A 25,122-nucleotide genomic window follows, 5' to 3' on the forward strand; every position below is an offset into this window, starting at 1 on the left:
GACTGAGGGAGACAAGTCACAGTCTTATTTTCCTTTCTGCTACCCTGCTCATGCTTTTAGTACACTGGGATTCAGAGGGAGGCAGGATGGAGCTAATTGGGCTGGGGAGCACATGTGTCAGTAAGCTCTTGGAGGGCTAAGGAGAATAGCACTGAGGTGTGGGACAGAGATCCCCTCCAAATGCCCCCTCCACCATTGCAGCAGGACTAATGTAAGTTGTATGTGCTCTTATCCTTGGAGAGAGCAAACGTCTATTCTGTCTGCAGTTCCGGGATGGTTTAAAGCAACCTTTACTGAACGTAGGTATTTTAGGAAGTACTAATGGAAACAGAGCAAGCTCAGTGCCAAAGCTGTGATGTGGTAGCATGGATTCCTTATCATTAGAGATTCAGAAGCAGCATTCATTAACTTGAGGAACACTTGGGCAGCTTGCTTAGTAAATCAGGTTTCTCCCTGTTTCTCCCTCCACCTTCCTGCCCTCTTCCCTCAATCTTCAATCCAACTATTCTTGCTGCTGGCAAACAATGCCCCTGCCTCAAGTAGTAATATTCCCTCTTGGTCCCTGAGGCTGTTAGCCAGTATGGACAGACTGGGAAAATGCCTGGCACAAGCTACCTTCTCATCTTGCAGAGCTGCTGCAAAATCTGGTCTTTCATATAATGGTGTCATTTCCTTGTGGGACACATAAATGGTACCTTAGTTCTGCCTGAGAGCCAGGTTAGCATTTGTGAAAGCTATTAAAAAGTTTGTAGATGTCAAGTAAATGTATATGATTAAATAAGTGATTCAACTAGAATAATTAACAGATGGCAGGAACAATTACATATTCATATTTCAGGCCAACAACATTTGGTAGATATAATTGCCTTACAGGTGTTAACTGCCCTTTATCGTGAAATGAGGAGTCTCTAAACACTGAAGGTACTCAGCAAAGTGACTTGTGGTTATGAACTTACAAGGAGGTTAATGGCTCTCCTATTGCATGTGATGTTGTAAAACTAAATTCAACTCCTAAGTCCAACATCAAACCCAAGAAGGCGGAGGGAAGGAGATGAGCAGGTGTTACATAATCTGATTTGTGCAAAAAGTCACTGAGAAATACAGTTAAATTCATTTTGATGTCTGAGAAACACAAAGTCCAAATAGGTGTTCAGGGAGGAAGAGACATCTGCTGGATAGCTCCTTGGGTTTTGTCTGGGGGGGTTTTTTTCCCAAATTACTTTTTCTTCCCCTTATGTAGAAGAGCAAATTGCATGTCATTTGGGTAAGATTCTAGTACAGATCGTGATGACTTGTGGCCAGAAGAGTAAAAATGAATAAGTAGATGATAAGTGTATGCTCATTTTGTTTTCTTTGTTTTTTTTTTTTTTTTTTTTTAATAGAACCCACGCTGATTATTCACTGTAGGTCTTGTATAATAAGGTTGCCAAAGATGATAGGTTGTATATATAAAACATAGACACAGTAAATTGTAATTTTTGAAGTTTCTTTGGTTTATGCCTTACATGTAGCATTTGATTTAAACAAAAATATCTAAAAGAATTTATGAAAAATTATATACTTTTCATTGGTAGATAAATAGGACATTAATAAAATTTTACCTTTTCTGTAAATGTGGGGTATGAGGTGTACAATCAAGAGCAAAGGCTGATCCTTAGTTTTCAGCTTTTTTTGATAATTGGTATTTAGAACTGTCAAAACCTTAGACTTGGTTCAATATTATTGTTTCAGCATTGCATTATTCTGATTAAGGCTGTTCAGTTGGTAGCCTAGCTTTTCCTCTCTGGCATCAAAGGTTGTTATTTATTAAACCATTTAGGCAGCTTAAACACTAGCTTCCAAGACCACACTTAATATGGAAAATCCATATTGAAAGTCATATTTATATACTGGGGTGGTTCCTGCATTGATGCTGGTCATGGTTTTCAGCAGTGTTTGCCAGGATACACAGCAATCATCTTCTTCAGACAATTCAGAGATGTTAGGAGAGAGGGTGTGGAAGAGCAGAAAGAAATGAGTTTAGAGACTTCTCTCAAATATAAATCTGAATGGAATGGAAAGAATTAATGTTTGTAAGCACTGCTGGCTGGATGCTGAAGCACAGGGTGCCCGCCTTTGAGCATGGAGAGGTGCAGTGCCCCAGCAGTGGGCTCTGCTGCCTCTGCTGGCTGTGGCATAACTCATGCCCACCTTGGTAGGTGCTAAAACCTTGGGAGCTAAAGCACAAAGAAATATTCCTTATTATTAAAATGTTTATCTCCTTCATAAGTTTTCTTTTAGCATGGTGAGGTGCAGTGCCCCAGCAGTGGGCTCTGCTGCCTCTGCTGGCTGTGGCATAACTCATGCCCACCTTGGTAGGTGCTAAAACCTTGGGAGCTAAAGCACAAAGAAATATTCCTTATTATTAAAATGTTTATCTCCTTCATAAGTTTTCCTTTATTAAAAACGTCACTCACATTATTCTTGTTATGCAAAACCACAGCAATTGGCAAAAGGTCAACAGTAGCCATCAAGATTATCAGAGAGTCATTGTAGCAGTTTCATGGCATATCAATGGTGAAGGCTTTTATATAGTAATAGTTCAATGGAGTGGCTGGGAAATAAATATCAAATGCAAAACAAATGCAATGTGAAAGGAATGCAAGGATTGGGGTTTTTTTTTTCACTTTGTAGGTTTGTCGCTCTTGCTCATTTAATCATTTTGAATCCCTCTATTGCTACAGCAGATGTTTTATCTCCTCCATCTCTGATTATGTATATCTGACAGTTTTGAAGTCTTTGCAAGTATGATTTGATTATATCATAATTTCTTTCTTTTATAACCTTCAAAATTTTTTTTTCAATTTTTATACTGGTGGAAGAGTATGGAAATGTACCATTTCAGCAAAAAGAAGTTCTAGACTGAGATGGTTTTATAATGTGACATACTTTGAAACTGAATGTCTGTCCTGAGAATAGAGAATTAGATCTCCTTGAAGCAGTTTTGAAAAATGCTGCTTGGCTTACCAGTTGTGCATTGGCGACAAACAGAATTGTTGAGATTTTGCTGTTTTCTTTCAGAAGTGTCATATATGTGAAAATAGCACAATGCTGTGGTAGTGATCCCATATGTTTGAGGGAAAGGAAGGAGTTGTGTGCTATGTGTGGCAAGCTTAAAAGTATAGGGGAATGTTTAAAAGAAGGAAAGACTGAGGAAATTAATTTAAAGCCAAATATATTAGGTGCATTTCAAAGTCCAGGAAAAAAAATCCCACCTTTTTCCTTTCTTTTTCCAGTTTTTGTTAGGACGATATGAAATTAAAAATTTGTATTTTTTTAATTTATTCCTTTATTATCATGAGTGATAATAAACTGAAAGGGCAGGTGGTTCAGTATGCAGTGATGACATTGTAGAGCTAACAACTTAAATCTTTTTTTAAAACACTTGGATTGTTGTGTATTTCAGTGCTAAGATAGTTGTTTCCCCTAATTTTGAGTCAGTTTACTGAAACCATTTTAAGGGTTAGGAAGCTAATTTTGAGTTCTGTATATACTGAACTGGAATGTTTTTCACATATGGACTGTAGTTTTAAAATATTTTTTTTAAAAAAATATTTCCAGTAGGGATTTGTTGCAATTTAAAATAGCATTCACATTTTTACTTGTTTGGTTTATTGGGCTGCTATTAAAAGAGAGAGTTGGCTAGCAAAACATAACTGGTTTAGATTACTGCATCAGAGTTTTAAGAGTGATTTATTAATACTGGCACAATTGCAAGGGAATAATTAATTTTCTGTAAAAATTATTTAATATGGATTGCTATGTCTATGCTGTGCATTGCTGATTTTAGCGTGCTTTAACCTTGCTTACATTTTTGAAAAAAAATCTGTTATTCTTTTTATACTATTTTACAAAATATTATTTAGTTCTGTGTGTATGAGGGGAGAAAAAATGATTCTGATATTTTCCTTATTTGCTGAATTACCCTGTGTGTAGCAGAGCTGAGAAGGAAGCAAACTGAATAATATTTGTGCACAAACCAGGGGTGATGTTGCCAGTGACGTAAAAAGTGTGTTGGAAGAGGCTTTCCAGGGCATTTGGTAACTGACAGGTGACACATCTGTTAAATAGCTGAAAGATACAGATGGAAATTCATACCTCAGTTAAACTGAGAATGTGATAATTAATAAATGTGGTAATAAGTGCTTTATATTATCAATTTTTTATCTACACAGGAATTATAAAAGCTGCTTTAAGTGTTAGTTGTTTATCAGTATGTGAGCTAATGAATTTGTAAGGTGGGGGAAAATAAAGTAGAAAGAATAGTTTAAGATACTTGTTTACTGTGTTATGAATAGCCATAACCATAACTTTCAGGATTTTCCCTGAGGTATTTGCAAAGTTTTTAGTGTGTTGTTATTACAGAAATTGTGTTGCCATTCCTGGACTCCAGCTTCTAGAATAAAGCGGAAGAGGGGAAAAATTAAAATTCAGGGAAATTTTTGACTGTGTTAATTGAATTCAGACTGCAAAATTTCCTCTGCCAGAATTTAGTCCTATTTAAGGCTTAGTAAATTCAGCATCTAATGTCTTGACCAAAAAAAAAAAATCAATTTAACAGCTTGTTATGTGATCTATAGTATATAACTGCAAGACTGAAGAAAAATGGACGAGGAGACAATCCACTGCTCCACACAGCAGAGGCTGTCTGAACCTAAGATGTTTCCTCACTGGTAGTGTGACTTTGTTTGATGTGGAAGAAAGATGGGAGAGGGGAATGGAAGGCTGGCAGCCCAGGTGTAATTTTTGGTGGTGTCGTGTCCCATCTCCTTTTGTCCATGCAAATCCTGAACTCTTCAGTGATGCCCTGTTTAGGTTGAAGTCCAGGAAAAACAGCAACTAGGACAGGTCCTGGCACTGCTCTAGAGAAGGTTCATCCTGATTTTTAAAATGCTTCTCTGATTTGAAGACTATAAACACATTTTGTGACACTTTTATGTTCACAGTGAGTGCCTAGTTTTGTATCTCTTGTTTGCAAGGAATAAATGCAAAATACCTTAGGTTTTTGCCTGGGTGCTGAAAGGAAGTACCTGGTGTCTGTGTATCTGTATTTGGAGTTGCTGATTATATTCGTAGATCAAATAAAGAGCAGGAAAATATTTTTCCCACCTGTGGCAGGAGAATCCAACACACCTGATGGGTTTGAAATAGAGCAGGTTTGGAGTTTAAAGAGGTAAGGGAGCTGAGTGAGATGGGGGAAGAGGAGTGTCTATGGAGAAAGCAGAGAGATGTCAGCTCATGAAGCCTCCTGGAGACCTTAGTGAGCTGTCAGATCTGTCAAGGGAGACACTGAGGAGTTCTGGTTCTGTAACAATGACTGGTGAAATAGTTTCCCGAATGAAGACTTCTTTTCGTTTTATCCAGATGACACAAAAATGCTTTTTTTGCTCTTATTACTTACTGCCTAATTTTTTTCTTTAGAGCTAATTTATGAACAAATTTGGCTGTTTTATAATAGCTATCAATGCTAGCAAATGTGCTGTGCTTTCAGGCTGATCCTAAGTCTGAAAAGACACAGTCCTCATTCTTGTACCTAAATCCCTGTCTCTACTGGAACATCTTGGAAGGACAGTGGAAAAGCAATCAGCTTTCATTCAAACCCACTAATTAACACTAAAATATCTGATGCCTATTTGCAGTTTAAACATTGTTATGTTGCTAATGCCAGAAAAGAGTGGAAGGGGAGGAACAATCTGACATTGAGTGGTAAAAGGAGTGTAGGTTATCTGTTTTTATTTTAGCTGTGTTGATACTTGTTCAGATATTTGAGTTATTTGGTGTTGAAAACACTCAAGAAAAACAAGTAAAACTGACAGTACAATTCCAGTGCTGTGTTTTTCTGACCAGAATCTGCAGGAACATTTTAAATGGGCAAGAGGATTAGGTTTCAGAGAGGTGTCTTTATGTTTGGCCTTTGACTCTAATTCAAGTTCTCCTTGGGGAATCTTCAGTGACTTTCAGCAAGGCACTGGTTTTTGAGAAAAAATTGTATCATTGTCTTTTGCAGTCAAGCATGACTGCATTTTTTGAGGTGTTTATACAGGGAGAAGGCATAGCCCTCTTTCTCCCTGCATTGGCATTCTTTTCTGGTATTGTTTTCTTTTTCTCTGCAGCTCATAATGGTACAAAACTCCTCTTTCCTCTAGAGGAGGTAAAATGTGAGAACCTCAAGTGGCTGCATGCTGAAGTCAGGCTGATTTAAATTAGAAGTAAGGCACAATTATTTGTCTTTAACAGTGGGCTATTAATCATTGGAACAAATTACTGAGAAAAGTGGTGGGAATAGACAATTGCAATAAATTATAACTTCCTGAGGAATTACCACAGGATTCAGTTATTGGTTTCACCAAAGAGGCATATTATGGAACCCAAATACATTATCTGAAGGAAATTGAACTCAAGAAGTAGCACAGGACACTTAAGACTGGGATATTATCAGCTGTGTAATACCAAAGCAAGGCCATAATTGTAAACATAGCTACAGCTCCATTGTGGGATCTCAGCACCTCAGGACTGAGGTGCCGAGCCACCGAGACCACCCTTGGGGGGCTCGGGAGTCCTGGAATGTTGCCAGAAGTGTCTGGTGGCTGGACTTTGATCCTACACGGGAGACGACACCTGTATGAGGATAGGAGGACTTCACCGGGGTGAATGGTGAAGGGATTAGTTAATTAGAGGGTGAGACACAGGGTTTAGGATTTATGTACAGGGGGGTTTAGAGAAGTAAGATGGAGGAATTGGGGCGTGTCCTGTCCTTCTTCTTCTTCTTCTTCTCCTCCATCTTCTATGGTGATGGTGGCACTTTAGGATTGGTCATTACTAAAAGTGCACCGGGCAATAAGAATAAATGGTATTGGGGAAAAATGATAAATATTGTACACGTAACCATGGGTATAAAGATAGGTGTCTGTCCGGAGGGCGGACACAGTGTGCTCATGGCTGACTGCTGAGCAGACCTCTGTCGGGCCGAAAGAAAATCTTTTAGATAAACAATTAATAAACATAAAGACCGAAAGAAGAACTGAAGCCTCTTCTCGTTCTTTGATACGCGGGCTGCCCCAAGGCCACTCCGGGCCTTTCCAGGCCCTTCAAACAGCCGAAAACCGGACACTCCATCATTTGTTCTTACTTCATAACAGTATCATTAGAGTGATTTGTTATCCTCTTGTCTTTTTTTCAAAGAATGTTAAGGAAATGAAAGCTTTTGGATTGTCATACTCAGCCGGAAATGTCTGAGTATATGAGGAAATGAGGATAACACAAATTCTACAGCTTCACTTACTTTTGCAAGGAGTCAGTATAATTTTGATAATAATTTTTCTGTCAATATAATCTGGTATCTTTTGGTTTTATTAAATGTTCTTCTCAAATGCCAAATGCTGATTGTTGTAATGAGACTTGTAAAACAGCAGGTTGCATAAAGCTTTTTTCCCATCCATTCTGTTCCATCAATAAAGACAAAGCTGTTTTTCCTGTGGACTGTGTAATTTAGATTAATTTCTTACAAATCTGTAGATAACTTCTTCTTACAATATTTTATATTTAGGAAGGATCTATTAATTGTGTTAAAAGGAACTAAAATCAGCTCAGAGTGTTTTGGATACCTTCTAAGAGCAATAGCAATTTTCCTAGCAAGAGACTCAGTCATGGCCTGATCAAAATAGCTAAGCAAGAATGAGAGTTCAGAGCCAGCAGCAACAAAGAAATCAACCAGACATTTCAAATAAATTTCCTTGAGAATTTTTGTGTCTAGAAACAAAATATCTGAATTTAAATGGAAACCAGCTTGAAAAAAAAAACTCCTGCCAAGCTCCCCAGGAACTGAAGGAAACTTCATTTTATACACACTGCTTAATTAGGCAGTAGTGTTTGTGTCCAAAAGAAGACAAGCAGTCTGTTGTCCTTTGGGTTGAATGCCTACTGGAACTCTTACTTGAGGGACACATTCCTCAGGAGCCAAGCTGCAAGTAGAGCATGGATTACATTCTTTACTTGGAAATTTCTATGGCTGTGGTGACTTTTTCTCTGAAGCCATTTAGGAGCTGGGCTTGGAATTGTCTCTTTTCAGAGCATATGGCCCCCTTTCCTGGAGACTGTGTGTCGCTTGGATAAGCCAGTCCTGCAGCCCTGGCAGAAATACCCAATGGTAGATAGACCTTACTATTAAGTAAACTAGTTCACCCTCTCAGCAAATGGCTTGATTTAAATGCTTAGCTGTGAAAATCATATATTCTATTGCTCTCTTCAGTTTCTGTATAAAGCCTTTGCTCAAAACCAATTAATAGAGATTAGTCATTTTGTCATAATGTTGAAAAGGCACTGCACTACCGTGGTACTAGAGCTGTAAGAAAATACTCACAGCTATAGTATAAAGCATAAATTTCATTATTTAATACTGGTGATTGCAATGTCAGCACAGCTCACAAAATGATATTACTGAACTTTTTACACTGCTCCAATGTACCTGATTTTTTTCTAGATGCTAAAATGGGCTTCTATGCCATGTACATTCATATAACTGTTGGCCTTTTCCATCTTTCTTATAATTTGATTAAGTAAAGGCAATGCACTTAGATGCATCGCTGCACACTTATGATGATTGACTTCTGTTCTTGAATTCTATTATAATGTTCAGTAGAAGTAAAATCTGACCCAAACCCTCTAAACAAAAAAAAAAAAAAACAACAAAAAAAAAAAAAAACAACAAACAAACAAAAAAAAACCCCATCAACAAATTTCTAGTAAATATGTATAATAACCTAAGGATTATCAAACAGGATAACCCCAACTCATTTTGTTTAGATGTCTGCCCCTTGTCAAATATTTTTAAATACTGGTGTGAAATATGCTGATTAAAACACAGTGGTTTTCTCCATTCTCTAGTATAAAATCATAAAATCACTTAGGTTGAAAAAGACTTTAAAGCTGCTCAAGTCCTACCATAAAGATAACACTGCCAAGTCTACCATAAAAACCACAGCCTTAGGTGCCACAATCATGTGGTTTGCAAAGAGAACTGAATTCTTCTGTTCAGCTTTATTTTGCACACTTATCTTAAACACTGCAGTTAAAATAATATTTTTAATAGGAAAAGATGCTTCTTGTATTCTGTGAACTGGAAAGTTTTGTGTCAAACAAAGTAAAGCTTGGTGAAATTTGAGTGAAGAGCCTTGCCATCTAACAGAGGTCTGTGCCAGATACTGTGAAGAAAGATAAAAAAAAATAAATCTGATGCTTTCTTAGGGAATTTTTGAATTCTGTGCTTTTCACCAAATATTTGGAAATCAGCTCAAGCCTTGAAGCCACATTTATATCTTCTTTGTATTTGCCATGACTATTGTCCTGAGAGAATGTAGAATTTGCCTCATTGGGAATATCCAGAAATAGACTGGACCAGTTCCTGAGCAATCGGATACAATTGCTTTGAGGAGAAGATGGGGTTAAATGACCATCAAAGGTCCCCTCCAAGCTGAATTGTTCTGTGGTGCCATGATTTAATCGGCCTTCCAGATATCAGAGTCAAAAGCAACAAGTGAAGGGCTGCTGGGAAAGGCAAACATGCTCAAGGTTTTTTGGTGGTTGTTTTTTTACTGTTAGCACAAGTCCTTGTTTCATTCAAGTTAGTAGTAATATTGTAATTTTGCTTGAATATTAAAGTAGCAAGGGAAATTTGGAAGGCAAGAGTGGCCATATCTTCGAGGTTCAAACCAAGGAGAGAGGAAGAAGGTGGTCATGGATAATATGGCCAGTAGGAGAATAAGGCTGGCATTATAAGCTGATATTAATGGATATGAATATTAATAGAATTAGCTCAAAAAGCTGGGGATAACCCCCAAAACCTCCACTGTTAGTCATAAAAACCATTAAACAAATTCTGAAGAATTTTATATTTTTAGGCATTCTGTGGATGCTCAATACTGAAAATTATTATGGCTGCTGATAGGGGTTATGAGCTAGTGGCTTGATCATGGTGACAAGAGGGGATGGTAGCAGATTGCATATGTGCTTGTTATGTCGATCTCCAAAAGGTTAGCAGTAAGATGGGGTGCCAAGAAAAAACCAACCAAACCTGGCAGATACCCAGGGGAATTTTTTAAGTCTTTCAGTAATAAGGTGAGAGAAAGGGACTGTTCTTTTATTTATTTTTAAACATTTATTAGACTCAGCAATAAATCTGGTTTAGGTGACAGTGTAATGCTGGTGTCCAGCAATTAGCCTGCACTTCCAAATTACTACAGAATTTGCCTTTACTGCCTTGACTTGGCTAATTGGCTGCCTTTCCTTCTTTGCATTCTGTTGTGAGGGTATGATGACAGTGATTCAGCATGTACAACACAGGCATAAAAAAATAATTTAATGCTCCACTTACTCAGCAGGCGTGATTGACACTCTCTTGGGTGACGGCTGCAGTAGAGCTGGTCGGGGGAGCACGTTGGCACATGCTTTGCTCTAACAGTGAAACCAAGACAACTGTTCTAGTACAATATCTTTTTGAAAGTCGGAATGTGGTAAAATTATTGACTATGATTGACAGCTTGAAATAGACAACTCTCTAGATGGGTATCTAGAGCAAGAAAGCACATAGTATAAATGGTGACGCCTCCTGCAAGCGAAGAGCTGATCCTTTACATTTAAATGTGAGTGAAAAGTGGATTTATTTTGTTTGCATTTAGCAACACCATCAGTGCTTTATAAAGTAAAATAATTTTCTCATTAATCAATAACTTTTTATACAATCACATGATTTTGAAAGCAGAGTAAGTTATTACCCACAGCATCTAGGATTGTTTTTCATTTGCTGGGTTTGCCACCTTTTTCTCTTACAACTCATCCAGCTTTACAATTGACAGAAAATTCTCCAGAATCATTTTTCATTAACATTTTTGTCAATGAATAAGCCAGAAGTGTTCAGAGGAAGTTTGCAAAGAGAAAATTGCTTCTAAAATACATTACTTTCTATTACTGTAGGTGAATTATTTTGTATTTTCCAAGTTTCTGCTTAGACAGGAAATAACATCTTGGTAGAACACTAAATGGCTGAAAGTGAAGCAACAGGACAATTTCTTGAGAGTACTTTATGCAGCTAAATGGAAGAGTGTTATTTGAATTTCATGGTGTATTTTAGAAAACATTTCCCCAACTTGCTAGTGCCTCTGTCAGCAAGGCCTTTTCATTGCTTTTATGTTCTTTTTCAAGGACCCTCTTTCACAGTGGCTAAGAGGTGCTTGTGAGCTCGCTTCTGCAGAGCCTTGCTTATGTTAAGGCAGCTCCAGGAACAAAAGGTTTGCAGGATTCAGTCCCATTTCCCAAAATAGCCTTGCAAACTTTTACAGCCACATGATATTAGGAGAGTTGATACCATGTCAATTTTGCCCACACAGCAAGACAATATGAAAAGGAAATATTCCTTATCCTCCTTTCCTTTCTAAAAGAAAGTTTTGAAGAACTTAAAAAAAAAAAAAAGGCCTCCTCTCTAGAAATTATCAACTTAGGGCTGTATCTTCTAATGAAAATGTCATGACTGTTCCATTAGGAAATCATGGACAATGCTTTGCCTGCTAATGCAGGAATGTAATTTTTTCTCACTAGTACATCACATCAAGGGACAATTGAATTGAAATTGGAACACTTAAAATGCACAGAAATTTGTTTAAAGTGTCTGTAAAGAAATATCAAATTAAGGTATTAAGAAGATTATTCATACAGGTACAAGTATTAGGTTGTGGTAGTCACTTGGTAGTGGTGATTGACCAGTAGATTGAGGAGTTTTCTCAGTCAAGTGACTAAATTTGACTAAGTAGTTTAGTCACTTGTGTGAGTTAAGTAATAAAATTTCATTGAAATTCAAAAATTACACAATTTCACAGTAGACAAGTAGCCATCTTAGAAAAAAAATTTCCCCATGACTCTTTACCAGCATTTTTAGAATTCTACGTACAATTGAAAATGGTTTCTGATCTTATTCAAAATTTTAATGTTAGAGCAATTCTTTGCTCCGGTATTTTTTTTCCCTGAGGAAAACAAACTTGCTTAAACTATCAACTTGTGTTCTTAAATTTGCAATAAGCCAATGAAGAAAATGAAGAGAATTCATTAAATAAATTTCCAACTGCTTAGAGAAGACTCTTCTCTACAACAGAAGCTACAGAGGTTGTCATTCAAAATTTTAAAATAAATTACCTGGATTGTTTCACTTATGGGACAAAATATATACAGCAGAGGCATTGTATGTTACACTGTCACTCCTGGTTTTAAACAACTTAATGAATCTGTGTTTCATCCAAGGTTTATGCATTATATAAAGATGTCTATCACTATACAATATATACATTGTGTGCTATGTAGTCTTGTGTTACTGATTTTGTGAAAGGGGCTAGAGTAAGGTGCAACACAAAGTTGTTATTGAGTTTTGCCACATAGGCATAACATTGGATGTGTTAGTTCATGGGCTGTGACCAAGGTAGAAACTCAAGGCTTTGTGGTTTGCAGGCAGAGGCATGGAGGATGGGTGGTTTCAGCCAAGGTCCCAGGGGCAGCAGGAACCAGATAGTACAAAAGGGAAATGGGAGAAAATAGGATTGAGACCATTTAAGTAGGTGTGAAGAGACAGAGAGGATGAATTTTGATGGATGTTTTATCTGCATGTGGGGAAGTGAACATATCTACACGGGTCTATCAGTGTGCATGCACACACACAAATTTATATACAGGTTTATACAAAGTGGGTATCATAAATACTGCCTGCAATTTTCAATTCTTAGTTATCAGAGGTGAATGTGGCCTTTTTTCCCAGTCTAAGTACTTTGTGCTTACTATTTATTTATTATAGACTACATTTCACATTTTTTCATTTATTTCATGTGATGATGTTTATGCTTCCTAACTTGGAGGACTGAAATTTTTCTACGCAGGAGAAAGGAACTGAAGCTTTAATGCTATCCATAGAAAATTCTTGTTTAGCTGATTCACACTGCTCCAACTTAGTAATTTTGCTTAATACTCATTACATCCTAAGTTCCCAAATATATAGTTTGTAAACAAAACCATAAAAAACGTGTTTATGAATGTGTATTGGAGAGAAATGAACAATATATCACCTAGGCAATAATGGCGATTTATGTTCAAATAAATGTTTGTAAATGCTTTCTTCATAGCATTGCATAGTTAGCTTCTCTGTTAAGGTGGGTAAATATCCATGTGTGTAAATACACACTACATATTCTTTATAATATTATTGTTATTGTTTTAGATTATATCTTCCATTCTGCTTTAACGTAATCATGCAGATATTTCAGGTCAAAGGTTCACTTTTTCCTTATCATTTATAGTTTTATAAATTACTTTACAGAATTAAACTGGGTAATTGTAGTCCTGAACAGGCTTCCTAGGCATTTAGTACTGTCAGACTTCCCCTGTGTTTACTCTTGCAGTCTGATGCTTGTTGACATGCTGATTTGTGTTTTAGACCATTAGAGAGGTTTTGTTCATTTGGAAGAATGCGATTAAAGAGAACGCGCCAGCTTTTCCTCTCCACTCCTAGACCCTATAGTTCCTTTTGATTTAAACTCAGATTTAAAAAGAAACAAAGAAAAAAAAAAGTGAATTTTTTGAGCTAAGCTAAACTGGAGAAGTCCACAGAATTTATTATCATGGGATGTCTCATCTCTCAAACTAATACAAGACTTTGCAGCTATTGATTACATGCTAAGGATGCATAAACTGTTAATCATGCGTGGAGGAAACAGAATAAATGTACTACCAAGAGAAAATGGGCAAATAATTGTCAGTAGTGCAGTTTATATTTATCTGTTTACTACACCTATGATGCAGGGGCAGCTGTGTTTTGCATCCAAAAAGATAATTTCTAAAAATATATTGAATATCCCCTCATTGCTACTGGAACTAGTGTAGTAGAGCTGATTATCTAAGTAATAATTCAGATGTTTTCTTCAGCTCCCTGAAGTATGTGATCAATAAGAAATTTGTAAACTGGCTTAAAAAATCAGTCACTAGATGAAGTGAAAGGAGGTAAAACTCATAGATTTTCATGCAATTGCATTATAACCTTTGTTTGCACCAAAATAAATCTGCAATGTTAACACAGTATAAATACCATAGTTTCATTTATTCTGGGTTTGTATTTCACATGACAAACAGATGGACATACTAATGCAGAAAAAGTTAATTTTTTTTTTTTTGTGTTTGCATTCATATTTGTTTTGTATTATGTGTGTGTCACACATTTGAGAAGGGAGATGCCCAGCAATCCCTATGATTTTTATCACGGGAATATGTACCCGTTAATTTTTTCCTTTCTTCTCAGACTGTAGAAAATACTTCAAATTGTACTACTTCTGTCAACTTCATTAAATTCTCTTACTTTGATGTTCACCATTTCTTCATGCTTCTAAGTTTAAAAGGATCAAAGGCCTGAGTTTTCATGTGGCTGCATAAAATCAGGTGTCTTAAATGCTGATGTGAAACAAATTTTTTTTAAAAAAACAACAAACCAACAGTTAAAAAAAGCCCAAAACAAATTAAATCAATGCAAACAAACAAAAAACGCTACTAGCATGTAGCTTAGTTAGACTTTCCAACCTATAGTTATCTGTGTGACAGATGTCCTGGTTTTTTGTAGATTCTTAGAATGAGGGAGTTCAGGTACTCCTACAATGGAATAGTATTTTATTCCAATAACTTATGAGAAGGGCATATTGATGCCTTATATCATGCTGCATCAATAGTGGTAATACAATATAGTCTTGCTTTGGGTTGGAATACGCATCAAGTTGTAAGAATAAGAAGAGAGTCCCTGACTAAAGGTAAGTTGTTCATGAACTACCACTATGTAGTAAGAATTGGGGCCAATGTTGATAATTATTTTATGCCTTTACTTCCAAGCTGTCTTTAACTCTACTTGGAAATGGTCAAAAGTCTTCCAGTTACAGACAAGAAACTTGAATAGAATTGGCAGGAATTATTCTGTCATACAGACTGGTTTATCAAAATCAGACAGAAATGCATGACATTTTGGGAATGTCTGAAGGATCTTCCTGTATTATCATCATATTGTTAAATAATGGAGTTATTGGTAGTTAATCTGAACTAAATTCTCTTGGACTTGTAGGTTAATAATCCTTAAAACTCAGGGGCTTCATCCTGGATATTCTAGTACAGCTCACCTTACCTAGGGATTTTTGTTAGCTTTGTTCAAACATGACTTAATTACAGTTTGCTCCTTTGACAACAGCACATTACCCCCAAAAGTGCAGAAGTGATCACAGTTGATGTGCATAGTTCTTGCTGAGGCTCTGGTTGTGTCTTGAAATATTTTATTCTAGTTTGGTCCTTTTTAATGAGTCATAAACTTCTCTGTTCAGCAGTCCTAACCAAGTTTATGATGTGAGGAATTTAGTAGCTATATAAAAAATCTTTTCTGCCTCATTCATCATTTACTAATAACAAAAGTAATAATTGAGAGCAATGCAGACAAAATGAGCAAGCAAGAAACCTTTGTTTGCTGTTTTCTTACTGCACTTCTGACAGTTATTCTTATATGGGTTGTGCTTCCATCAGCTCTTTTTCCTTTTACCTTTCTTCAAGGTTCTTATCAGAGGTCTTTCAGATAATTCTTCACAGCAACAGAACCATAATTTTTTTTTCCTCTCAGTTTTGGGAGCATTTTGGTTTTATAGGACCTTGCATGAACTGAGAAAGGAGCAACAACCACGGTGATATCTTGGAATAATCCTCTTTTTTTTCCCACATGCCAAGGAAAGAGTTACCCTAGAAAGGTCAGGAGAAGCTACAGAACCAAGAGGCTCATGTTATATGAGAAGAAAAGTCTGGGAAATTCCAGTGGCTGTTCAGACTGAGAATATTGGAAGAAATATAAGGGCTTCTTTTTGTCTATGTAGTTTTTGTTTTAGAAGGCAAGATAATAAAAGGAATCTTAGTGAGAAACAGTGTTCTTTAAATTTTAGGGTTATTACCTGTACTTTTTAAATAATGGCCATAGATTTGCTTTTCTATAGGAGAGTTTTCATTTAACATAGGCCTTACATCTCTCTGTGGTTCCCTTAAATGGAGAAATTATCACACCTTCCAAGTCCAGTTACTTTTCACCTCCAGTGTCACCAATGAAGGCCACCTGGTTTGCTTTTAAACTTGATAAACTTGAATTTCAGTCAATGTGATTAAAGCAGAAATTGGAAGTCAGCTCCTCAGTGTAATGACAGACTAGAAAGAGTTCAAGGGGGAGGAAGGATCCAAAAGCCAACCCAAATTAAAGAACTGAATACACAGACAGTGTATAGAAAGGATATGCTGGTTTTGAGAAGCACCATCTTTATTTGAAATGTTTGTGCTTTAAAATTTGTCCAGTTTTTTCCATTTCATGTGAACAAATGTGCATTCCGGTTGCTTATCAGAAGATCTAATTCTCCCCCCTCTGCCAGGTGTGTGGAAATGAAACTGTCTTGCAGTCAATATTTCAGATTTCTGAGGAAAGACAGCACAAGCAGAGTACATGTCACACTTTGCTAGCCTCTTTGTATGGGACTTTTTCACAGCTTTTGGGACATCTGTTTGTCTCTGACTGACAGCAGGCTAATATGTATTATCATTAAAAAGAGGCTCTGAGGAAATGCATGCTCTCACCTTGCTGCTTCTGCAGCTGTGAAGGCTTTTGTTTTCACTCCCTTCTCTGTGTAAGTGAAGATAATCTCTACAAAGAGGCTTGATATTGACCTGTCATATCACGAGTTGCTTATCAAGCACTAAAGAAATTGAATTTCATTTTATCTGTTATCTGGAGAGTCTTATTAAATCATCCTGCAGTTGAGAGGTTGTATGGGGTCAACAGGTTCTGTCTCTTTCACCATCTATCCCTCTATTGTTAACCTTTGGAGAATTACTAAAGTGTTCTTTATTTTATCACATAAGGTTGGGTTAAATCTTCTTGATCCAGAAATTGTTGTGATCAAGTGCCATATGCATGTAATTTTTTTGCATGGTTTCTGGATAAGGATTGAGCACTTAGTAATCTGTACAAACATAGAGATCTTTTATCATTCTGATTTTTCTGTTGTTTTGGTCTTCTCCCAATGCCTCTGTTTTTAATTGGTTCAATGAGGCTAAAACCAGTCAGATTGGATAATAAATCTGAGTCAGTGAGCACTTGATAGTACTTGTGGGCTAAGACACAAAGCAGGGGTGAGGAGGAGGGGGATAACAGAGATGGATATTGCCAGGTGTGAAAAGCAAAGGGCAGAGGGAGAAGCTGGCTGCAAGTAGAGGTGGGAATGGGAAGAAGGTCATGGCAGCAGCCCGTGGGTGGGCAAGGTCTGGCAGAAGGGAGCCTGTCATCATTAGTGGTGCTCATGAGAATCTAAAGGTCAACCTTGCCACCACCACCACCAAATCAACATATGCTTTGTTGCTGGGTTTCTGTTCGAAGAAACTCTGCCAGTCAGGATGTTCATATCTAAGAGCTTGATGCAGTCACAGGATATTGAAGAACTCCCTACAGCCTTTTATCTGATGGAGAAAAAGTCTTGAAAAAAAGAAATAAATTATGAATATCATCTCCCAAAAAATTTAAATTTTAAATGCAAGATTTAATGCAAAACAAAAAAAAAAAAGAAGCTATTTCATTCAAATTTGAAGCTCTCAATCAAGAAATCTTTCTAAAAGAATAAGCCAAATTATTGTTTTTTTAAATAACACGTCCTTATGCTCACATATTCAATTAGTGTCTGGGTACTATTTCACTTTTTCAAACTTGTTCTAAGAAAACCTTTCAAAAAACACCCACCAAACCCCTTTTTAAAAAAGGACTGGAGTGTAGGATTGGAGTTAGAATTTGGGTGGAAGCATAGATTGTACATGAGCTCTATGAATTGCTGCAGCTAGGTGTCTGATGGCTACCAGTGACCTGGCAGCTGGGTTCAGCTTTCTTGTGGCCCTGGCAGTAATTTGCTTTGTAGCCTTGAATAAGCTGCTAACCTTTTTTGTGCCTCTTTCTTTTCTCAGAAAAGTTGAACACCACTTACATGTCTCATAGGGGTAATTGGTAAATTAATGTTTGAAACATATTAAGTGCCTTCTGCCATCATTTCTGACACTCCAGTGGACAGGTTAGGGATTGAGCAGGCATTTTGAGAGCATCTTATTTCTTCTGTCTTTGTCATAGGGTGCCTATTTGACACAAGTAATTCAATAAAGTAAGAACTCGTGCTTAAAAGTCCATGTATTTTGGAGAAAAGTTCTCGACGTGAGAAAAGATGGGAAGAAAACTGGGAAGACAAGACGTGAATTGAATAATTGGGATTTGCAGTACTCAAAGAGTATCAAGAAATAAGAAGATAATGCATTAATTGAAATAAAATCCCTGTAGGACTAAAGAAATGTTTCAGTGAAAGTTAAACCCTAAATTGTGATGGGAAATGGAAAAAACAAGGAGATGAACACTATTTGCTCCCATCAAGATCAAAGCTATTCTTAATGAAATGGTTGAGATCTTTAGGAAGCCTACTCAAAAATTCAATAGTGCTTTATCTGAGAAAAGTAATTATTCAAAGATTGCTTTTTACTGAGGTGTTACAGATGGAGACTTTGTGGTGTGGTAGTTTAAAACAATTGGTCTTTACCTCTAGAGATTCCCAAGATGAACATTGCCCAGAAGAAAGAGTAAAATTGTGTTTTTAAAGCATCGTTTTAGGAGCAGTGGGACAGTTGGCAGAGTTTACTAAAGCTGTTGAGAGACTCTGCAGACTTTAATTACCATCTCAATATTGCAGAAGTTGTTTAATTTCTGCCAAAGAAGGGAATAGTTGTGAGAAAGCGAGATCACACTCTGTCTTTCATTCTTTCCTTTTGACAGGTGAATAAAGGATGCATTTCAGTATCTCCTCTGATGCTGTGACACATTTGTAAAATTTGCATGGAATTGTAAAATAATTTTTCTTTAAGTTTAACAAAGCTTTTATTTTTTTTTCTTCTCTCTTTAAAGTGCTGTGCAGCATAGTGTAAATGCAGTTTAAGTCTTGTCGTGAGAGATGCAAGATGAAAATGTTTTCTGTTACTGATTGAGTCTCAAACTATTGAGTTTCAGACTTCATGGTCAGACACCAGGTGTTAGGTTGTTTTAATTCCAATAAATTTTGAATTCCATCTCTAGTGGGAGTGGTTGAAAGCACAAATTGGAGTAGGAGAACAAAGAGGAAATGACTAAAATGAGAAAAATAATTCCATTTCAGAAGGAAAACTTAGCTTATAACACATTTCTTTTGGTGAAGGATATGTTTACTCTTCTAGGCCTCAAGCTCTGAATCAGAGTATGTATAACTAAGTTTTGCACTGTCATTCATAGAAGAAAAGGGCTGATTTTGTATATAACTATACATAAACATGTATGTATATATGTATTTGTCTCAACAGTTCTCTTCATTCATGGCACTTGAGTGTGTTCAGTTTTTCCCCAAGTGGTTGCAGTAGCCAAGGGAATACTCATTCTTTGAATACCCTTGTCAGCTCCTTCAGTAGATCTACTATATTGCTACTTTTTTTTTCTTTCAATGACCACCTCACACCTCTCTCTACTTGCTAAAGCACCAGGCACTGTTTTCTCTATAAAACCCTGGTTTTTCTCCTTCTCTTCAAGTGTCTTCTCTCTCAAGGACCTTTTCAATGCTATCTTTCAGTTTCAAATGTCTGTTACAGTACACTGTGTTCAGAGAGCTACTACCTAGGAAGTAGTCATATTTAATTGTATTTTTCATTGTATATATGATAAAGAAACTTAATGGCAAAGATAATACATGTGCTTGTTCAAAATGAAGAAAGGATAGATCAAGGCAGCAAATAGGTGAAATTTTTAATCCTTAACATTCATCATGTTACTAGGAATACCTTTATGTTATATTTAGAATTCTGTTGTTTTGATGTTTGAAACTAAATGTTTGCAGTTTGTCTGGCAAACTGCATGCTGAATACATTACACTGATTCACATTTCCTTATTTCAATATACCATCTGTGCTTTTTGGCTGATTTTTGTCTTGTTGGAACTCATGCAAGTTACAAAGAACAGTTATACTCCGAAGGAGAAATCCTATATTTCACTTCCTTGAACAATCTTGACTGTTTTTGACCTTAAACCAGCAAGGACACATGGCTGAAGCTGTATCAATCACAGGCTTTATTTTCTCTGGTGAGGAAGCATGTACTAGCAGAGTACATTTTCAGTGAAAGTCTTGTATATACAGACATGGTCATGATTTTCATTGTGTAATCATTTTAATTAAGTTCAACGATAAAAGTTACTCTTGCATGAGGAATGAATGCACTGGAGAGGCAGCAAAAGATTGATGACAGCTTGGGGAGCATCACGTACTCTGCTGGTGCAAATGCACGTGGGGAGAGCAGCTGAACTTGGGGGAGCAGGTCAGAGATCACCTGCTCAGAGTAATCTTGGGGTTTTGAGGGGTCAGGATACAATGTGAATATCCCAAAGGATTTTTTTGTGCTATTTCCGAGGGGTTTTGCTTGAATGAAGAGCTTCATTACTAAAATAATAAACACTAATTAATATCTGCATCATTTTTGTAACTGCTAGTTTAGTAAGGTAATTAGTATAATTAGTATACAGCGTTGCTTGGTGGCATGATAAATCATGATGTAGTAAATGTACACTCTTTACCATTATGATGTATTATCTAATTTACACAGGTAGATAAAAGGAAAAGGGTAAGGGGGAAATCAAGAAGGGAAGCCAGTAGTGACAGCTGGGTGGCCTTTTGGTCACTCTCCCTGCATCTGTTGCCTGTGTTCTCAATTGCTTTGAATTGCTCCCCTGATAATTAACTATTCTTTTTCTCACTATTGCTGTCTCCATCACTGATTACAGCCAACAAAGACAGGACAAAGAGGAATGAAGTAAAAAAAATTAAGGAGTGTTTTCTCCTCCTGTGCAAAGGATGATGCTTGCCTCTTTGTTGGGTGCTTCCTTAACTCTCACATCCCTGAATGCACCATCCACCAGCTACAGTTCAGTGCCAGATGAGGAATGTTAACATTGTTTTCTTCTTTATGCTCTATTTTCTAGAACCTATGAGAACACCCAAAACACTGAAGATTGCTGAGATCCAGGCCAGACACATCGCTGTGGACTGGGAATCTCTGGGGTACAACATCACTCGTTGCCACACTTTCAATGTCACTATATGCTACCACTACTTCTGTGGACACAACGAGAGCAAAGCAGACTGCTTGGACATGGACCCCAAAGCACCTCAGCACGTTGTGGATCGTCTGCCTCCCTACACAAATGTCAGCCTCAAGATGATCTTAACCAACCCAGAAGGGAGGAAGGAAAGCGAGGAGACCATTATCCAGACAGATGAAGATGGTAAGTTAAATGTTCTTATGGAAATTACATCCAAGTCCAGTCTAGGCAGGTGGAAGGAAATGACTTTGTGTGTTACAATATGTATCATGAAGGGTGGAAGTTCTCTTCCATTCATGTGTTAATTAGCCCCAAAATGGCAGCCATGAAGGTATTATAGCTGTCACCCCACATATGTAGCCAAAACTGTCCATGCAGCACAAGTCAAACTGGATCTCTCTCTGTGTCTCTTTCTCTCCAGAAAAGGGGGGGGGGGGGTTTCCCAGTCTTTCAAATCCTGTGTTAATGCAGGTGATAAGAAACATGTGGTGGTGTTAGACTTCTTCACAGTATTGGACGTTGTATTTGAAAATTAATTCTGTAAATAATATTTAAATATTGAGTTCAGTGCCTAAAGATGCTTTTCAAGATTTTAAACCTCTATAGCAAATATACTTGAGCAAAAACTTATGTTGCAGGTCTCAGAATACTGTATCTATTGACTATTTGAAAGCCCCTATCAAATTAAAGTATTACTTTGACAACTCAGGAATTAACTCAGTGATCCGTTTAGGTCCTTTCCAACTCCAGATATTCTGGGGTTCCTCTTTAAAATGCTTTCAACAAAGTTTCAACAAGACAGTTGAATTTGCCTCAGTTGTGAAAAAATAAACAATAGAAGTAGACATGTTAATGGTGACACATTCAGAGGTTAGGCTATGAATCTTGGTAACAAAGATATGAAAATAAAAAATTATCCTTTTCCCTAATAATATTTAAAATGTGGTAACAAAAACAATTTTTGTTTCTTTTTCTTATATTTACATTTTGTGAAAACACTGACAAGAGCAAAATGTAAACAGATACTTCCATAGGTAACAAAAATAGAATATTTGGACTAATGTAAGACTGTAGATAAACAAAAAGGTAAAATTGAAAAAGCTATTGTGTTGGCTTGCCTGCAAAATAAATGAATGGGAAATACAGCTTTATATAAGAGTCAGTGTTAGAGTCTGGTAGTGCTGTTTTTCCATATATTTTCAACTTTATGAGAAATAAAAGAGGAATATATTTACTGTTGCAATAAAAAGAAAAAAAATATTAAATCGGTAGAATATGAGAAGCTGTAGAAAACTATAGACACATAGATGCATCATATGAAGACTTAGTGATAAGTACTGTATGGTTGCTACTTTCCTTGAACTTAAAAAGAGTAGTAGTGATATTGTTAAGTCCATGGAAAATGGATTTCTTTTCCTTTTTACCTAGGTTTTCAAGAGAGGTTGTGGTTTCCAATGGAAACCTTTTTCTTGTTAGATGCGTGAGATGGCAGATGGTCACCGTGTCAGTACCTGCCAGGAGCAGAGTCAAGTGAAAACTTTGTCTCCCAGTTTTGTTGTGGATTTTTCTTGGAAGATGGTGCACATAAGGAAGGTTTTGGTCTCAAGCTGACACACCAGTGTGCTCTCAGTGAACTCAAGTCAAGTTGGCTTTGGTGTCTCAAGTAGTGTAATATAGAAGAAGCCTCACCCCGTGAACAGAGGTTTCCAGGGTAAACTGATTGAAGCAGATGTTGTTTTCACAGAGGGACTAATACATTTTAAAAGGTATCTATATTTAGTTGTGCTGGTGGTAGTAATGCTTGTGACCTGAAAATAGCCTCCTGTGAGCTTTATTCTGTGTAAAAATATTGAGATTTTAATTTTGTGTTACTGACTGATTGAAAGTCTATGTGCCATGTCTTCAAAGTTCGGGGCTTGCAGACAATGTACAATACTGAGAGGTTCACACCTGAATCCTTCCTTGAGCTATCACAGCAATAGTAAACTAAATCCTGTAGCTGACTGCTTATGTGTACAATGCTAATTTAGTTCCAGTCTCACTGATCAAGTATCTGAAACCATTTCCAAGCACAGTTTGAAGCCTAAAGTAAGAATTGGACTAAGAAGATGAGAAGTCCAATTATGTGTGTGATTCTGTGCCCTACATTTCGTGTGTGGTCAGATGAAGCTGCACTGTCTTCATGGTTTTTGCAGGTTTCTAGAGTAAGCATAATTTTAATTATATCATGGAGGCATTATCAGTGATTCATTTTGGAGAAGGAATATAGAGGAAATAGAGTGTTGCTCTGCATTTTTGCAAATAGCACTAGTTAGAAACAGCCCCTGATGACATGTTTATTTGAAACTGTGCACTCATTTTGTATACTTTTCATAAATAGAAACTTTGAATACTCCAGATGACAACTGATAATTAAATTTTTGTTAGTTTTTCTGTAATATGGGATTCTTTCCAATGCTGTGGTGTTTTTTTTCCATAAGGTACTGCTAAACAAGCAAAAACTTCATAGACTTTTAGAGTTTGAGATGCCTAGGCCTAGTTTTCCTATCTCTCTTCCCCTCTACCATTTTGCCCTCATCTTCTGGTTTTTGTCATACTTCCCCATGCTTCCAAGCTGTCCCTTTTGTCTCTTCGGTTGCTGTGTTTTAACATTTCCTTTCATCTCACTACATGTTTCATGTCAATTCCTCCCTTCTGCTAGGTTCTTTACACTTTTCGGAACTTCTAGGATTTTCTAAAAGCAGAGGACTTTGGACTTTTTGAGGCTCTTCTGTGAGACAGGAAGGATATCTGTTTTTCACAAAGGCTCACATTTATGTAAGGCTGTGCAGCTGGGCTTGAGGTCTTTCAGAAACGGTCAGATCGGTCAGAGTGTTAACTCAGTTGCATATGATACCTGGAACAGAGTTAACTCAAGAAATAATTAGCAGGAGAATGAGATAAGATTCAAAAGTACTTCAGTTCTTTGGAGCCGTGGCTGACCAATGAGAAAAGTTTTAATAACATGTAATTACAGTATCTGCAAGATAGCAAAGCCCAGGAACACTATGACAGTCTGAAAATAGTCTTTCTACTGACCAGAGCTAGATCTGAATACTTGGTAGTTTCAGTATTTCTATTTAGCATGGGAAGATGGAATTAATCTTTAAAGTATATTTTAGTACTTCCAGGAAGTTGTACTTCATGTAAAAATAAAACCCCTGAATGAGACGCTGTTAAAAAAGTTTTGCAAAAAGAGGGTAATTTGGAAAAGAAGGAAATTTGTGTGTGTTTTAAAAGCCAAACATTTTTCACTTTGGGGAGAAACCACACAGCTACTTAGATTTGGAAAAAGCTCTTCTGAGTACACAGGCACTTGGCATTATCTGTGCTATGACAGGGACTCAGTACAGGGACTTCTGTACTCATGGCTTGTACAGAAGATGTACACTGTTTGAAGAATTTGATAAAGGAAGTAGAAGAAGGCTCATGCAACCTGGGGCTGCACACATGCTGGGCAAGGACAGTGTTTGGCACTTTGAGACAAAGCACAATAACCAGCAGTGATTTTATCACTTAGCATGAATCATCAGCGTGCACGTGTTTTTGGAGCTGCCTGTTGACCAGAGTGCTGCCAACTCAGAGGGACCCTTTGTAAAAGCAGTGGATGAATGGGATTAAAGCAGATAAATGCTTCCTTAAATTTTAATTGGAAACAGATGCAAAAGGCAGTGGATTAACAGGAGTAGTCACATTAGCCCTGAGAGAGCAGCTACAGAGAAAGCAAATTGTGTAGCTCAAAGTGTTCAAAGGTGATTTTATAACCAGTAAGGGAGTGTGTCATCTAACAGTAGGCAAACAACTAATTGAAAAGGATCAC

General features: G+C 37.0%; 1 protein-coding gene across 11 annotated transcripts in view; it reads left to right on the forward strand.

Annotated features, from left to right (window-relative positions):
• Positions 1-25,122, forward strand: part of PTPRK (protein tyrosine phosphatase receptor type K) — a 380,786-nt gene that overhangs the window by 266,988 nt on the left and 88,676 nt on the right. For all 11 annotated transcript variants that reach the window (XM_005487730.4, XM_014267528.3, XM_074537837.1 and 8 more), the window contains exon 8: positions 21,144-21,446. In XM_005487730.4, coding sequence (XP_005487787.2) covers positions 21,144-21,446 — 303 coding nt within the window. The remainder of the gene's footprint in view (positions 1-21,143; positions 21,447-25,122) is intronic.

The sequence above is a fragment of the Zonotrichia albicollis genome, chromosome 3 (genome assembly GCF_047830755.1).
Source record: "Zonotrichia albicollis isolate bZonAlb1 chromosome 3, bZonAlb1.hap1, whole genome shotgun sequence".
NCBI classification, from domain to species: Eukaryota; Metazoa; Chordata; class Aves; order Passeriformes; family Passerellidae; genus Zonotrichia; species Zonotrichia albicollis.